The 17,655-nt window shown below is 42.7% G+C and overlaps 1 protein-coding gene across 2 annotated transcripts in view; it reads right to left on the bottom strand.

Moving 5' to 3' along the window:
- Window positions 1-17,655, bottom strand: part of TERF1 (telomeric repeat binding factor 1) — a 72,704-nt gene that overhangs the window by 44,778 nt on the left and 10,271 nt on the right. For both annotated transcript variants that reach the window (XM_040354411.1, XM_040354412.1), the window contains exons 2-6: window positions 16,647-16,742; window positions 12,363-12,493; window positions 8,083-8,169; window positions 4,898-5,047; window positions 3,166-3,248 (exon numbers count right to left, since the gene is read on the bottom strand). In XM_040354411.1, the coding sequence (XP_040210345.1) occupies window positions 3,166-3,248; window positions 4,898-5,047; window positions 8,083-8,169; window positions 12,363-12,493; window positions 16,647-16,742 (547 nt within the window). The remainder of the gene's footprint in view (window positions 1-3,165; window positions 3,249-4,897; window positions 5,048-8,082; window positions 8,170-12,362; window positions 12,494-16,646; window positions 16,743-17,655) is intronic.

Raw genomic sequence — 17,655 nt, 5'->3', positions numbered from 1 at the left:
AGTGTATTGCTCTATTTTTTTGAGATTCATGCGAGTGCTATATTTGAAGATTCAAGTGTGTTATTAAACTGATTTTACGGTATCACGCTATTTTGAGCACCTTTTATTTACATGCGGAGCTTTCTGGCAGTGAATTGGTTGGAACTGGAATTATCTGCTATACCTACCAGTGAGGTATTTTTGTACACGTTTACACGCCGAACACGAGAGTGCAAGGCAATTTGAGTTGGTGAGTTTTGCATCTGACGGGAGAGGATTCACTGACACCGGGTGTGGTGGAAGATTGGAAGCCATTATCATTTTTTCACAAAACTACTTGATGTGTTTTATGGACTTATATTTAATTAACCACTTAAGGACCGCCTCCTGCACATTTACGTCAGCAGAATGGCACAGCTGGGCACATGCAGGTACGTCCTGTGCTAGTGCCCAGCCGTGGGTCGTGGGCGACCCGGTCCGAAGCTCCGGGACCCGATCGCCGCTGGAGTCCCGCAGTCGGTCCCCGGAGCTGAAGAACGGGGAGAGCGGTGTGTAAACACGGCTTCCCTGTTCTTCACTGTGGCGGCGTCATCGATCGTGTGATCCCTTTTATAGGGATACACAATCGATGACGTCACACCTACAGCCACACCCCCCTACAGTTAGAAACACAGATGAGGTCACACACAACTCCCAAACTGCAAGGGTCATTTTCACAGTAAACAATGCATTTTAAATGCATTTTTTGATGTGAAAATTATAATGGTCCCAAAAATGTGTCAAAATTGTCCGACGTGTCCGCCATAATGTCGCAGTCACGCCATTAGTAGTAAAAAAAAAAAAAAGAATTAATAAAAATGCAATAAAACTATCCCCTATTTTGTAAACGCTATAAATTTTGCGCAAACCAACCGATAAACGCTTATTGCTTTTTTTTTGGGGGGGGGGATATTTAATATAGCAAAAAGTAAAAAATATTGAATTTTTTTCAAAATTGTCGCTATATTTTTGTTTATAGCGCAAAAAATAAAAAACCGCAGAGGTGATCAAATACCACCAAAAGAAAGCTCTATTTGTGGGAAAAAAAGGACGCCAATTTTGTTTGGGAGCCACGTTGCACGACCGCGCAATTGTCAAAGCGACGCAGTGCCAAATTGCAAAACCTGGCCGGGTCCTTTAGCTGCCTAAAGGTCCGGGTCTTAAGTGGTTAATATTTAAACAAATTTATATATATTTTTTGGAATTTGTGCACATATTCACTTTTGTCACATGGTGATGTTTATGGACATTAGCATTATTTTTGAATACCTGTGAAAACTGATATTTCATCTTACATTGTTTACAGCGCTGCTTATATTTTATTACACTCATTTTAGGGTTTTAGAATATTTTTTTCACAGTTAGATTTTTTTTAAAGTAGCTGCTTCACTCTTTTGCCAATTTGATGATCACTATTTGTTAATAAGCGCAGTGGTGGGAACACAGATAGGGCGGAATTATCTTTGTTACCATTATTTACACCCTTCACACACTGCTGATGGGGACAAGGGCCTCTTCCCGACAACCCTGGCCGTTGGTTGTCGGTGTCTGCGGGCGGGGAGCTTATCGGAATCTGGGAGCCCCCAGATCCAGGCCCCCCCACCCTAGGTGAATGAGTATGGGGGAAAAAAAAACACTACACAGGTTTTAAAAGTCATTAGGCAGCTCTGGGGGGGGGGGGGGGGGTCTTCTTCCAACTTCGGGGGTCTCTTCTGCTCTCAGGCTTCTCTGCTGTCTTCTTGTGGCTCTTTTACCAGCGGGGGGGTTTATTCTGCCTTGTATTCTTCCCTGTTCTCCGGTGTCCTTCTGCCGGGCTTCTCCACTATCTTCTTACAACTCCTTTACTAGCGGGGGCCCGGTCTTCTGTCGTCTTCTTCGCTCTTCTCTGATGTTGACACGTCGCTTCCTCCGCTCTAATGCTGGGTATACGGCGCACACCAATTTATATAGGCCTCTTATGATGTCACAGTCCCATCATGCTCCGGGTGGTGATGACATAAGGGGGCGGATATCACCAGGAGCCAATGGCTGTGCTGCTAGCAACCTACCCAATCAGAACCCAAGACACCGGCTGGTGTGCTCGTCCACCTCTCTGGTAAAACAGGATTCAGGTAAGTAAAATGGGGGCTGCTGCATCACAGGTGTTTTTTTCCCCTCTTAATACATTAAGGGGAAAAACCTTGGAGGGTTTACAAAACCTTTAAATGCACCTGTCAAAAAATTATGAATGATGTCAGAAGCATCTCAAACTATGTCATTGAAACAAGCCCATAGCCAGTTGATATAGGCTCTAACACCTGTCCCCATATGGTTTTTCTTTTGTAATGAACTTTATGGATGTGGCACATGAGTGATTCACTTTAAAGCGGTTCTCCACCCTAAAGTGGAGTCCCGCTGATCGGAACCCTCCCCCCCTCCGGTGTCACATTTGACACCTTTCAGGGGGAGGGGGGTGCAGATACCTGTCTAAAGACAGGTATTTGCACCCACTTCCGGCCAGACGCTACGGGCAAAAGACGGGCATTCCGTCACATCCCGTCTGTCGCTCGTTGTGTGCTGGGAACACTCAGCTCCCAGCACACAGCGGGAGCCAATCGGCTGGCGCGGCGCGACTCGCGCATGCGCCATAGGGAACCGGGCAGTGAAGCCGCAGCGCTTCACTTCCTGGTTCCCTGAGCGTGGATGGCGGGGGGAGCAGCAGAGAGACGAGCGATCGCTCGTGCTCTGCTGCGATCGTCGCTGGACTCCAGGACAGGTAAGTGTCCTAATATTAAAAGTCAGCAGCTGCAGTATTTGTAGCTGCTGGCTTTTAATATTATTTTCCCGTGGCACATCCGCTTTAAAGTATTGACCATGGGAATGGGTAATGCGATTAAAACACAGTGATTTTACAAACTTTCAAACCTCCTGTCATGTCCTTGGAAATCAATATCTGTCCTGGTACATTCCAAGGTGATCGGATTCAGGTTATCGAGTGATCTGTGTGGCTACAAATGTTTCCAATATTCATTAGAATAGAAGAAGCCAAGATAAGCTCAGGTAAGCAATGAAATGCCGCCCTGGTTGCCATGAGTTATCACACTTTGATTACTTATTTAGCAAGTATGATAATATGCAAGTGTATAAATAAAAAATATGAACTAATACCTTTCAGAAATGTTAGGCTCCTGATTTTCATCAGTCCTTATATACTTGCTTTTTGCTTTGGCTTCTACCACTTTTGTGGCTGCCTTAAAAAGGAAAATATAAAAAAGGAATACTTGAAAACATGAGAACTATTAATTTTGGTCTTATAACAAAGTCCCTGTCTGATTATAATAGAGGTTATAGAACACTTGGTAAACACCAGAAAGTAGAAAAAAAATCAAGGAAGAAAATAAATAAAAATACATGACCAGTAAAACATGTTAGAATTAAAGGGGTTGATTTTCCAAAAATGGAGAGTGCAAAATCTGGTTGAGGTTTGCATAGAAACCAATCGGCTACTAAATTCAGTTTGTTCAATTACGCTTTGACAAAAAAAAAAAAAAAAAAAAAAAAAAAATGGAAGCAGATTTCTATGCAGAGCTGCACCAGATTTTACACTCTCCAGTTTTGGTAAACCCCACTGTGTCTCTTCTTGACTTGACTTTTAGACTTTCAACACATTTCACACAAATAAGTCAGATCCCACAGTACCTAGCTTTTCAGTTAGCATAGACCATGCAGTCATCCAATCTTCACCTCTGCTATCTTACGGTACAAGACAGACCAGCAACTAAAACTTTGCAGCTGAATGATTACGGCAGTGAGCAGTGTATAAAGTTTAGATTTTCAGCTACTTTTAACCCCCATTCACATTGGTGCAACTTGTTGCGCGTTTTGACAGGTCTAAAATCGTATGACAAGTCGCACACTCTATTGTCAGTATTGACACGGTTCAAATCAGTGCGACGCTGCCTTTGCGGTGCTGCACCGATTGGAAAAAAGTTTCCTGTACTATTTGTTGCGATTTTAGGTGCGACTTGTATAGACATATGTGCATGAAGTCGCACAGAAGTCACACTGACCTGCAGCTTTGAAAATCGAGGGATTTCAAAGTCGGATTCAGTGTGAATGGAGGGCTTAGCGATTTTGTTTTTTTCCCCCCAGTCCAAAAGCCAGGTTTGAAAATATTAATTAATTTTTTTCATTTTTATTTCAAAACGAGAATGAAAATGGGGTAGAATACAACATTTGGCCAAAAAATTGATACAAATTAACAGTCATAACGATTTTCTGTCAACTAGGTTGCAGCTTGTGTATTGGCATAAAAAAAAAAAATCTAAGCTATAAACAAAAAAATGGTTTGTGTAATAAAATGTGCAAAATCATGCTACTTAAAAGGTTTAGGTTATAGTGAAAAGTAACACGCCTAACATGCATTATTACATTTTGGATTATACCACAGTGCCAGGACCCAGAAAGACTGAACGCCTGTGTAAAACACATTGCGCATGCATTCACTATTGTTACTACCAATGGCATGTGCATGTCCCTTGTATACAACTGCTGGATGGGGAATGCTCCAGCTGCCAATGATAGGCCCCTACAGTTAACAGCTTCCCGATTGGCTTGCACACATGGTTTTGGATCCTTGTCCTAACATGACTAAGCTCATCACTAGTCTACAGCAATTATATGCAGATGACACTGGAGAGGATAAATACAGACAGGAAGTGGCTGAAAGAAGCTGGAGGAGATCAGCATTGCTGGGATGTAAACAAAGATGAATAGTATTTTATAAAAAAATAAAACCGGGCAATTGTCAATAGTACACAGTGCTTTAGCAAGCTAAAATGTCATCTAGTTTGGGTTTAATCGACTTTAATACAGCATTACTGACATCTTGTACATGTACCTGTATTAGGAAAACTGGGGGCCTCCTGGCCAACAAAAGTCTGATGTAGGATTTGATCTTCATCATCATTTTGCTGTATGTAAAGTTCTCAAGGAATTCATGGTATGGATCTTTCTTCCCAATGACCATATCCAACTTCATTCTTAAATACTGAAGCATAAAAAGATGATTAAAGTGAAAAAGTGTATTCAAAATAGAAAACAATAAATCACAATGTTTCCAACTTGACAATACCAAGCAATTTAGAGTCGGTTCACACACAGGCGGCACGACTCGGCAAGGCGATCTCAAGGCGACTTGAGAGGCAACTTGCAAAATGACTTCTGTATTGAAGTCAATGCAAGTCGCCCCCAAAGTCGTACAGGAACCTTTTTCTAAGTCGGAGCGACTTGTGTCACTCCCATTAGAACGGTTCCATTGACTACTGTGGACCGCGACTTGTCAGGTGGATGAGTCGCCTGACAGGTCGCCCCTGTGTGAACCGGCTCTTACTCACGAAGCACACCAGCAAGAGGAAAGCAGTCATTCTCTGACACAGGCCCTAAATACTTGTTCTGGGGCACTGAAACTGAACCATTTTAGGACTTGTTTACACATATGGTAGCAACCTGTAGTAGATTACTTTTCAGTGGACATATGCAAGTGGTGATGCCTCCTCACTGCATGATTTAAGTCCTAAAATGGTTCAGTTTCAGTGCTCCAGAACAAGTATTTAGGGCCTGCGTCAGAGAATGACTGCTTTGCTCTTACAGGTGTTGTGCTTTGTGAGTCTCACTTTGCGAGTAAATTTTATGACCAAGTGTTATTTTCCAGGAGGGCTGCAATATATGCCCTACTCCGGAAATAAGCCCTAGTTTAAAATGCTTGTAAAACCCTATAATCCACTCTATTACAGTAGCATATACACAGGTGAAACTCGAAAAATTTGAACATTGTGCAAAAGTTCATTTATTTCACCAACGCAACATAAAAGTTGAAACTAATATATGAGATAGTTCAAGCCATGATTTGTCATAATTGTGATGATTATGGCTTACAGCTCATGAAAACCCCAAATCCACAATCTCAGAAAATGTAAATATTGTGAAAAGGTGCAATATTCTAGGCTCAAAGTGTCCCACTCTAATCAGCTAATTAAAGCCCAACACCTGCAAAGGGTTCCTGAGCCTTTAAACGGTCTCTGTCTGGTTCAGTAGGAGTCACAATCATGGGAAAGACTGCTGACATGACAGTTGTGCAGAAAACCCATCACTGACACCCTCCATAAGGAAGGAAAGCCTCAAAAAGGCAATTGCAAAAGAAGTTGGATGTTCCCAAAGTTCTGTATCAAAGCACATTAATAGAAAGTTATGTGGAAGGGAAAGGTGCACAAGCAGCAGGGAGAGGATTGTCAGGAAAAGACCATTCAAAAGTGTTAGGGACTTTTACAAGGAGTGAACCGAGGCTGGAGTCAAGAGCCACCACACACAGACAGATCCTGGACATGGGCTTCAAATGTCATATTCCTCTTGTCCAGTCACTCCTGAAAAGAAACGTCAGAAGCGTCTTACCTGGGCTAAAGAAAACCAGACCTGGTCTGTTGCTCAGTAGTCCAAAGTCCTCTTTTCAGACGAGAGCAAATTTTTCATCTCATTTAGAAACCAAGGACCCAGAGTATGGAGGAAGAATGGAGAGGCACACACTGCAAAATGCTTGAAGTCCAGTGTGAAGTTTCCACAGTCTGTGTTGATTTGGGGAGCCATGTCATCTGCTGGTGTTGGTCCAGTGTGCTTCATTAAGTCTGGGGTCACCGCAGCCATCTACCAGGAGATTTTGGAGCACTTCATGCTTCCTTCTGCAGACGAGCTCTATGGGGATGCCGACTTCATTTTCCAGCAGGACTTGGCACCTGCCCACACTGCCAAAAGCTGGTTCAGTGACTGTGGGATTACTGTGCTTGATTGGCCAAAAAACTCGCCTGACCTGAACCCCATAGAGAATCTATGGGGCATTGCCAAGAGAAAGATGAGAGACATGAGACAGAACAATGCAAAAGAGCTAAGCTGTTATTGAAGCATCCTGGTCTTCCATAACACCTCAGCAGTGCCACAGGCTGATAGCTTCCATGCCATGTCACATTGAGGCAATAATTGCTGCAAAAGGGGCCCAAACTAAGTACTGAGTAACATATGCATGCTTATACTTTTCAGAGGTCCGATATCGTTCTATGTGCAATCCTTGTTTTATTGATTGCATGAAATATTTAAATTTTATGAGATTGTGAATTTGGGGTTTTCATGATCAGTAAGCCATAATCATCACAATTATGACAAATCACGACTTGAGCAATCTTGCTTCGCATGTAATGAGTATTTCATATATTAGTTTTACCGGCGGGTCACAAAAGGGCAGATCGGCACTATAACGAAGGTATTTGGCACAATTATATTACAGAAAAACACACACACACACTGTACATTATATACTACTGTAATAGAGTGGATTATAGAATTTTACACGCATTTTAACTCGGTTCACAGTGGCGATTCCGGTCAGGGAGGGAGAGAAGAACGCACATTACATGGTAAGACCTACCCCGAAATTCTTCAGGGGAAACACGGTAGTGTGCCTTGAGGTCGCTTAAAGTGTGCATTGGCAAAAAATTGGCCCAAAAATTGTATACAAGGTGGATGAAGCCTGCCTTTTAGTTACACAAAGCCACAGGTTTTCACTGTGCAACATTACGACCTTCTAATGACCAATAACATGGTATGTATGTATGTATGTATGTATGTATGTATGTGTATATATGTGTGTGTAATATACACACACACACACACACACACACACACACACACACACACACACACATATATATATATATATATATATATATATATACACACACACACATACATACATACATACAGACTTATTAGAATCCATTTGACACACAACTGGATGCTAATGGGAACCACAAAGAAATAACTGCATTTAGCTCCTCTGCCACTAGATGGCTCACTTACACCTGGAACCAAACGTTTTGCTTAGCTTTACTGAAAGCATCCACATTGCTGTAATTTATAAATATGTGATGTGCTATTGAAGAGATTAAAAAGCTGCATCCTTTGATGTGAGGCAAACATTAGTCATCCCTTCCATTAAAGAGAGTTTTCATAAAACACAGGTTTCCCATATAAGGTTACCTTACTGCCCTCTGATTCGTCCAATTGTCGATCAAGAACTTCTGAGGCCATCTTAAACTTTCCTTTCTCCATGCAAACTGCTACAGCCTGCAAACACAGTATTGAAGGTGTACATTTAAGCTAAAAATTAAGTATTGAAAACACAATATCATAAGCAATTTCAAATATTCAGTCATCTACGCATGTTAAAGCGGAGGTTCACCCTAAAAAACATCTATGAACCATCCCATACCCTCAGCATACTAGCGTCAGCTATAGTATGTTTTTTTTTTTTTTGCTGTATTTACCGTTTAATGCTTCAGTTTCGTTTCAGACTCCCGCGGGGAGTAGGCGTTCCTATGAAGAGGGGGAACATGATTGACGTCCGGCAATGGCACGTCACGCGTTCCGAAAATAGCCGGAGTAGGACTCGGCTCTTCGCATCGCTATACGGCGCCTGCGCACAGACTAGGAGCTGACTGCGCAGGCGCCGTATATATCCGAGTCCTATTTTGGCTATTTTCAGAACGCGTGACGCGCCATAGCCGGACGTCAATCATGTTCCGCTCTTCATAGGAACGCCTATTTCCCCGCCGGAGTCTGAAACGAAACTGGACGATTAAACGGTAAATACAGCGGCAAAAAAAAAAAAAAAAAAAACATACTATAGCCGACGCTAGTATGCTGTATGGGATGGTAGAACACATTTTTTTTAGGGTGAACCCCCGCTTTAAGTGTTGGTTCACACAGGGGCAACCCGACTTACAGCGCGACTTTGCAAGGCGACTTCAGCGCCACTTGGAGCAACTTACGTGACTTAAAGGGGTTGTAAAGGTTTGTTTTTTATTTTCTAAATAGGTTACTTTAAGATAGTGCATTGTTGGTTCACTTGCCTTTTCCTTCGACTTCCCTTCTAAATGTTTTTTTTTTCTTTGTCTGAATTTCTCACTTCCTGTTCCTCCTCAGTAAGCTGTTCAGTAAGCTGTTCTAAATGACTTTCCACCGCTCAGATGATGATGGAAAGCTTACTTAGGAAAAATAGGAAGTGAGAAATTTAAACAAAGAAAAAAAACATTTAGATGGGAAATTGAAGGAAACGGTAAGTGAACCAACAATGCACTAGCTTAAAGGAACCAATTTAGAAAATAAAAGACGAACCTTTACAACCCCTTTAAAGTTGCCTCCAGGACAGACGACTTTGGCTGTGGCCAATCACAGAATAATCAGCTCTGTGGAAGGGAGGGTTTGCCTGAGTAAACTATTTTCTTTTCCTGTAAAGTTGCTTCAGTTAAGATGGAGATTCAACTTTGGAGGTGACTTCCATTGAAATCTATGGGTAAAAGTTGCCTAGAAGTCGCCTTGATGTAGTACAGGAACCTTTTCTGAAGTCGGAGCGACTTCAGTAGTGTACATCAAGACGGCTCTCATTGACCAACATGGGATTACTGAGGTCAAGCAACTTGGGGCCTGACAAGTCGGATCCCAAGTCGCTGTAGTGTGAACCGGCACTGAAGCTAGATCTAGATTTGTAATGGCAACAATCTATAAATTTGTAACACTTTAACAGCCAATAAAGCAAATGATCTTTGTGTAGATTTATCACTCTTTTCATTGCTTTATCCTCCGATAATGAACAGTTAATAGATAGGAATACTGCAGGGTAATCTCTTTAAATCAGTGGCTTCAAAGAATTATAAAAGTGAAGTATTGTGCTGAATTTCACATCAATCAGATTCTAGCAGTGGATTCCGTCCTTTTTTTGCACCATTTGCACAGTCTACAATACATTCATATGGCTTCTGGGATTTAGTGACCCCCGTATTGTTTGGGAGGTCTTCCTGCTCTTCTCAAAACTCAGAAAATGCTCAGTTGTTGTAACATTCCAAGTAGATAAGCCCTAAAAAGCAACATTTTTGGATTGAAAATTAGCATAATCATTGAGCATTAATGTAGTTCTACCCTTGAAGGAGCCTCTAGATTTAACCCCCCCCCCTCCTTACAGCACCCACAGCCAGCCAAATGGTAATTCACACACTTTCAGAAGGGTCAATAAACAGTCTAGGGGTTTTGTTTTCTGGCGTTTATTTTAGGAACCAAGAACTTGGATGGTGAATGAGGAGCACATGGGATACCCCAAGCTGAAGAAACACTGTAGAACTATGTACAGTTGAGGACCTGCCAAGTCCCTGACTGCGCTAATTCCGGATGAAAGCTGTATTGCATAGCTGTGGGAGTAGTAGTGCAGAAAAAAAAAAAAAAAAAACACAGTTCCAAAAAAGTTGTATTTAAAGTGGTTGTAAACCCATTTTTTTTACTTTTACCTACAGGTAAGCCTATAATAAGGCTTACCTGTAGGTAAGGAGAATATATTCCCCTCGCAATGCGCCGCGGAGCATGCGCAGGGGGGGATCTACGGCGAAAGGACCGGCAGCCGCCGGACCTTGCCGAATTTAAATCTCCCGCGTGGGAGTGACGTCATCGCAGCTCCAGCCAATCACAGCGCTGGGGCGGCGATACCCGGAAGACACGCCAGGCAAGAGGACATCTCGCTCGGCGTGGACTAGGTAAGTTCTATACACCTCGTTCCGAGGTAAGTATTTCATAATGAGCTAATATGCGGTGCATATTAGCTCATTATGACTTTTGCCTTGCAGGAGAAAAAAAATTAAATTTGATGCGGGTTTACAACCGCTTTAAGACAGCCCCTGGCTGTATTGCATGGCACCTGGCCGCTTTAGATCCAAGGTTGGAGAATTAGCATGCTCTTGGCTGTCTTGCACTGCACTTTTTATTTTTGCACTCTACTGTCCTCTCCCTCCCTTGAAGTGGTTGTAAACCCTTACAGACCACTTTTTGCTACAGGCAAGCCTATAATAGGGCTTACTTGTAGCTACCCTGGATATCCCTCTGTATCTGCATGTGCCAAAGTCATCGGCACATGCGCATTGAAGCAACAGCGCGTTGTGCTGTTGCTCGAGTTAGACTGTGCCATTACCGACGGCTCTGCGCGTATGCAACGGCACGCAGCTCTGTCCAATCAGAGCCGGAAGGAAGAGGGATGAGAAGATGGACGCAGCCTGCACAGTGGACAGCGCTGGAATCGTTTGCAGATAAGTGTCACATAATGGGCTAGTATACAATGCATTCTAGTCCATTATGCCTTTAATTTGCAGGGTTTGAAGTGAGCAAAAGAGGAAGTAAAACCCATCAAGGTTTACTTCTTTTTTAATGTTGATGGCTGGTTTGTTACTCACTCAGTCCATTAGCAATCTCCCAGTATTTGGAATAACATCAAAAATAGGAAAGGGGTAATCTGGAGGACATAAAGGAAAAAAATATAGTCCACAGTGTTAATGGAGTAGGGAGAGTGTGGATAAAGTCTCTGTGTCCAAGAAGACTGAAAAGCCACCAGCACCGCCAACTGCTCCATACCACTGCGGGATCCAGTGCGCCCTGACTGACCAGCTACAGCAGTGTCAGCTTTCGAATTCTGAGCGTTTTTAACCCTGTTGGATCCTGTAATTTATTCAAAGGCAACAAATTGACAAACAACTGAAATGCTACACTCAGAAGGTGCTGCTTTTTCTACTTCCAGGATAGCTGCCGCCTTGGTCTCCGCTGGACAGACTGCGAGTCTGCAGCTAGGCTTAGCCAGGATCTAAGCTGGGTGAATTCCTGGAGATTTCCCGTTGCTCTCCTCTCTTTTCCTTCTCGACTCTGCTCAAGGGGCAGAACCCCCAGGAGAGTGATCTCTCCAGATGACTGGAACCCCAGACTGCCATTCTTCAGAATATTTATGGGTCCACCTCCCCAGGGATTGGTGGAAGTTCCATGGATATTTAGGCTGCAGCCGCCGTCTCCCCCACCATGTTCTGGAAACATTCAATATTTTCCAGAAGACAGAGGGAGGCAACAGAGCCACAGCCTGTAAAGCACTGCCCAGCCTCCTAACACAATTAACCCCTGCTCCATTGCCTACAGGGGAGCCAGCTAATTTTACCCAACAAATAGCAACTAGGAGGTTGCTACATATACAGTAGATGGGAATTAGAACTGTATATGGGAAGAGGCATATTTAAATTTTGCCATCCTTTTATCTCAGCATTCGCTAAGCAATGGGGGCTGCGATAGAAGTATAATGCAACAAGGTGGAAAAGGATAAAATCTACTAATCTGGTTCATGAAATAAAAAAAAATAAAGCGACAGCGTCTCTTTAAATAATTAGGCAATGCATCTGCAGAATAATCTAACTATTGAATGTTTAGCACACTGTATAGAAGAGTCTAATCACAACGGTCACCTGAACTTTCAGTAAAGTTTTTATTTCTTCTTGAAGATTCTTGAGAGTTTCCTCTTCTTCTTCAAACTGATAGAACACAATTGCAGCGGTCTCCAGAGGTGTAAGCTTCTCCTCTTCTTCAAACTGGCAGTCTAGATTGGAACAGGTAGTTTTGAAGCTTATGAGAATGTTGAAACTTAATGACAATGTTGTTCATTTAAATGGACCTATACTTAAAATGTGGAGATTTGGAATCATTTTAGGGGATATTTATAGAGGTTTTTCCTAACAAAACAATAAGAAGAAAGAAAAAAAAAAAAAAAAACACAACACACACACACACATTTTGCCTTGAAGACCCCCTGAGAAATAGCACCCCCCTCCTAACATTTGACTTGTTTTAAAGCCTAACATCTGTACATCTAACTCACTCCTGTATTCACATAATCTAGAAAAAAAAAAAAGAGAAAGACAAAAAGAAAAAAAAAGAAAGACAAGAGAAGAAGAAAGAAGGAGGACACAAGTATAACACGTTCAAGCAATAGAAAAATTAATATACATACCGTATATAAGCCGACCCGATTTATAAGCCGAGGCACCCAATTTTACCACAAAAAAAAATGGGAAAACGTATTGACTCGAGTATAAGCCTAGGGTGTCCATCTGCATGCCTCACTGTGCCCATGACTAGAGTGACGTTTAACATGGGAGTCTATGAAAGGGGTGAAAAATCAGTGCTCCCCAGCCGTAGGTCCCCCAGACAACAAACTTTGTACACTTGTAGAGGAAGAGTGTGTGCCAAGTTTGGGGTCCAGGGGACCTACGACTGGCCAGTACCAGGTCCCCAAAGCCTGGGAGATCAGGTGCAAAAAGGTGACTCGAGTATAAGTCGAGGGGGGCATTTTCAGCACACAAAAAATGTGCTGAAAAACTTGGCTTATACTCCATATACAGAATCCTATACCCACAATTAACCAAGGAGAAGGAAACCTCTTACAAAGTATGGTCCAATTTGCTTCAACAGAGTAAAAAAATCCCTCCATGCCAACATTTTTTCACTTTGTGATCCTTTGCCAACACATCAACATAAATAGTACCCATCAGTGGGTGTGGAAGAGGGCAGAGTAAGGGTAGGACTCATAATGGTGCATATTGATGGTGGTTGTTGCCATATTGCGCAGTTGGGGAGGCTTACCAATAAACTTTACAGATAAGGGGCATCAGAAGATCAAAAACAAGCCGTGTATCTTTAACCAAAGTTGAATAATGTCTTTGCTATATGTGTAGGCCCTTTACCTAAAGCCGATTGGAAAACTTCTAGGACATCATTAAGAGATGCATAGCTGTTACTGATCACCTCCACCATCACAGGAGTGAGCTCTCAAACACTGAGCTCAGAGCTACTGTATCAAGAAAGAGTATGTGAGGGGGTTTGAATCAGAGACAGAGCTCACTCCTGTGATGATTGAGGTGAATAGTTACTGCTAGACTTCTCTTGGCAACATCATACAAGTTTTCCAGTCGGGCTTCATGAGGTATGTAAATGGCCTACACCTTTATACTAAAGACATTATTCAATTTTAGTCAGAGCCACCCAGCTCGTTTTAATCTACAGGGAGATTTTTGGTAAAAGGTGAACTATGCCTTTAAAGGGTTATGGTTAACCTGAGCATACTCTGCTCTGGATCATGAGTGTGCAAAGCAAAGATTACAGGGTCAGGAGTAAGTAATACATGGGGTGCAGATTCTACAACAGGGGTGCCAAAGCGGATCGGATTGGACATAGGACACAAGTCGGTTTACATCTGCCACTCCTTAGGAGGTGAATGGAGGGTCCAATTGGGTCGGACTGACCGTGTGAAAGGGGACCAAGGCTGCTTTCACACCAATGCGCTGCGGTTTATCCACACCGCGGGTGCATCGCAGTGTACCTTTGGCTTTCCTGCACTTTGCAATAGACTTCTATTATATTCTGTAGGTTTGTCGCACTTTCAGAAAACTTGCCAAGTGCGCAGGTAATAACAGAAGTCTATGGCTCAGTGCAGGAAACCGGCAGGTGTACTGCTCTGCATCTGCAGATCAGTTTGAAAGCAGCTCTGTAACCACTGCAGAACAACTATGCCCATACAGTATATACACTGAGATTTTAGTAATAAACTGACCTTTAATAACAACAGTATTCTATTCCATTCTATCCCAGAGCAGGAAGTTGTGGGGCACATCTAGGGTTGCCACCTCATCCCTTTAAAACCGAACACATATGAATTACACAGGTTCTGAGGCTAATTTAATGCAGGTAAGGCACCAAATGAGTATAATTACCACCTTAATTAGCCTCAGAACCTGTGTAATTCATATGTGTTCGGTTTTAAAGGGATGAGGTATCAACCCTAGGCACATCAGAGGGCTCAGCAAGCCACCCCTGTTCTACAACATGCAAATTGCCTCCCTCCAAATGCTCTTTGAAGGGGTTGGCTAATTGCATGGCATTTCCAGCTGGCACCCAGGGGACAGAGGGTACTGACTCAGCAAAAATTACTTCGTGAAAATAGAAAGAGAAACAAAGAAAGGAAAGGAGGGTGGGTACAGGTGGCATGAAGGCGCCTGTTAGATGGATGGGCACCAGTTAGAACCGCAGCTTTCAACCTAGGGTAGGTGTATACAGATTACACAAATATAACCACTTTTTGCACATTTTTTTCAGTACAAGACTGATGATGATGCTATGATTTATCAAATACAAACATATGAAAGTAGTTATAAAAGTGAAATCTTTATTGTATTTACACTGCTAGTAACTCATTAAGCTAAAAACTTGCCAAAAAATGTATTGTATTTTAAACAAATACATCTACATATAAATCTGATATGTATTGTATTATAATATAATCTGGCATGGAAGTCAGGTATGGTATTAAATGCCAACTCACATAGCGGGAGGTAGAACCTACAGGGTCCGTGGTGTAGAACTGTGCTGCGACTGCAACTAGTGGCTGGAAACTAAGCAGGAAGAGGGTACCAGGGTCTGCACTGCCAAGTGTTGCTTAGTGACCAATGACAGATGGGCACAGGTACACAACTGCTGCTGCATGTTTTTTATTACACCTGAACGTAGCATATACCCCTGGGAGTCCATGCACCAGGGGTTTGGTACCGCTTCCCCTAAAAAAAAAAAAAAAAATCCCTGGTGTATAAATGTAAATAACCAGTTATATTTTTTGCATTTAGGAACGCATCCAGCTTTTTTTTTTTTTTTTTTATACTATACTTCTATACTGTCTAGAAATAGTTGATTGTTAGCCTCAGAGCATTTGAAGTGAGACACCATTACTGTGCTCCTACGGGCTTATTTTCAGCAGAAACAATTCCAGCACTGAATATATGCAATTGAGAGGTATACTGGGGTGTGCTGGGGAGTCTATTGATGCTGGCTGTTTGGGGATCTATTGCGACTAGGGGAGGGCTTATTTTTGTGGGAGGGTCCATGGTTTCTGGTAGGAGGCCTATTGTTGCTGGAATGGGATCTTATGTTGCTCGCTACTGAAGGTCCTTTTGATGATGGTTGTTAGGAGATCTATTGTTGCTGGTGTGGATCTATTGTTCCTGGCTGCAGGGGATCTATTTTACTGCTTTTCTTGCCATCAATAACAAACTCCATACAAACTTACTTAGCATCACAAAATGATACTTGGTTCTGTATTTTCCAAAAGGGGTGGCACTGGGAATCTAGGGGGTAGAACCAAGGTACAGTGCTCAGAGACGGGTAGGGGACAGAGCCAAGGGGTGGCTCAGAAGAGGAGACTACTTGCACATATACTCTGCGAAATAAAGCCTTGGTTCTTCTGAAAGCATAAGGAATACAATACAAGAATCTCTATGCTTTTCCACATCTGCTGCTACTTCAATATCTCCCCTCCAGTCATCACATGACCAGTCTTTGGGGGGGGGGGGGGGGACACAGATCTGCAGCTCGGCTGCCCCCATAGCAAGCTGCTTGCTGTGCACTCAACAGGGGGAGGGGCCAGGAGCAGCAAAGAGGGACCCGAGAAGAGGAGGATCTGAGCTGCTCTGTGAAAAACCAACTGCAGCAGGTATGTATAACATGTTTATTTATATTTTTTTTAAAACAAGACTTGCTATCATTGCACTGGGTTACCCTTTCCTCTCACAGATGCATACTAGCCCATTATGCTTTACCTTTGCAGGGAAATAAAGAGGAAGTAAAACCCATCAGGGGTTACTTCCTCTTTAAAAAAAAAAAGGTCACCAACAAAAAAAAAAAAATATATATAAAAAACAAACTACCCAGCTGTTTTCCTTGCTGAACACGAGTGAGGAACTGTGCAATTGATACAGCTTTCATTTTCTCTGAATCCAGTGTAGGCATGGCTTCCAGAAGCACTGCAAAAGAAGAGACATCAGAATGAGAACAGCAAATTGTAAACCCAAATATTTTACTATTCTACATGTATACCTGCATGACTTAGAATTTCTCATGTCTGCCATGGGCCTAAGGGTACAGTCACAGACCATGAGCTTTACTACACAAAGTTGGATCGACCATACAGGTAAATGTTATTGGGGCAAACCAACTGCCATCACCTAAAACCTTTGTGTTTTGCTTACATTTCTTATTTTAGACCCAATGACTGGTCTTCATTAAATATGAGCAGATCATGGCTGATGGGGGTGCAGGATGGTTTGACCAGGAGGATAGTGTACATAGCTTCCTGAAAATAGAAAGCCATGGAAAAGCTCACAATGCTGAGCCTCCATTGAAATAACTAAAATACAAATCAATGAAAGAAACAGACCCGGGACAAGTAAGGCTTGGGAGAAAAGCATTAGATGATTCTGGATGTCCCCCAACTAGGAAATGGGCAGGCGCCATCTAACTTGCTGAAGCTTCTAATGCTCGCCATGAGAAGCTGACAGAGTGCTGAGTAAGAAGTCTCAGTACAGGAGAGGACATTTAAATAAAAAAAAAAGGATAAAACTCACCATTGCTATACCCATATGTAATAATGTTGGGTCACCAATTGCTTGGAATTATCCCCAGCCCATAAATTCCTATACCTCCTGATCACGTCAGGTGTGGTCTCTAACCACTAATAGATGTGAGTAGAGGAGAGCCAATCGACTGACCCTGTGGATGCCCACCCAGGACCACCAGGGATGGCCACCACTGATGGTGGCCATGGGTGGCAATGTGTGCCCACAGATGCCAATCAGTGCCCACCAGCCATACCTGCCAGTGCCACCTCATCTTTGCCCATCAGTGAAGGAGAAAACGTACCCGTATATACTCGAGTAT

This window comes from Rana temporaria, chromosome 5, assembly GCF_905171775.1.
Source record: "Rana temporaria chromosome 5, aRanTem1.1, whole genome shotgun sequence".
NCBI classification, from domain to species: Eukaryota; Metazoa; Chordata; class Amphibia; order Anura; family Ranidae; genus Rana; species Rana temporaria.
This window is presented reverse-complemented; position numbering and strand designations above follow the sequence as displayed.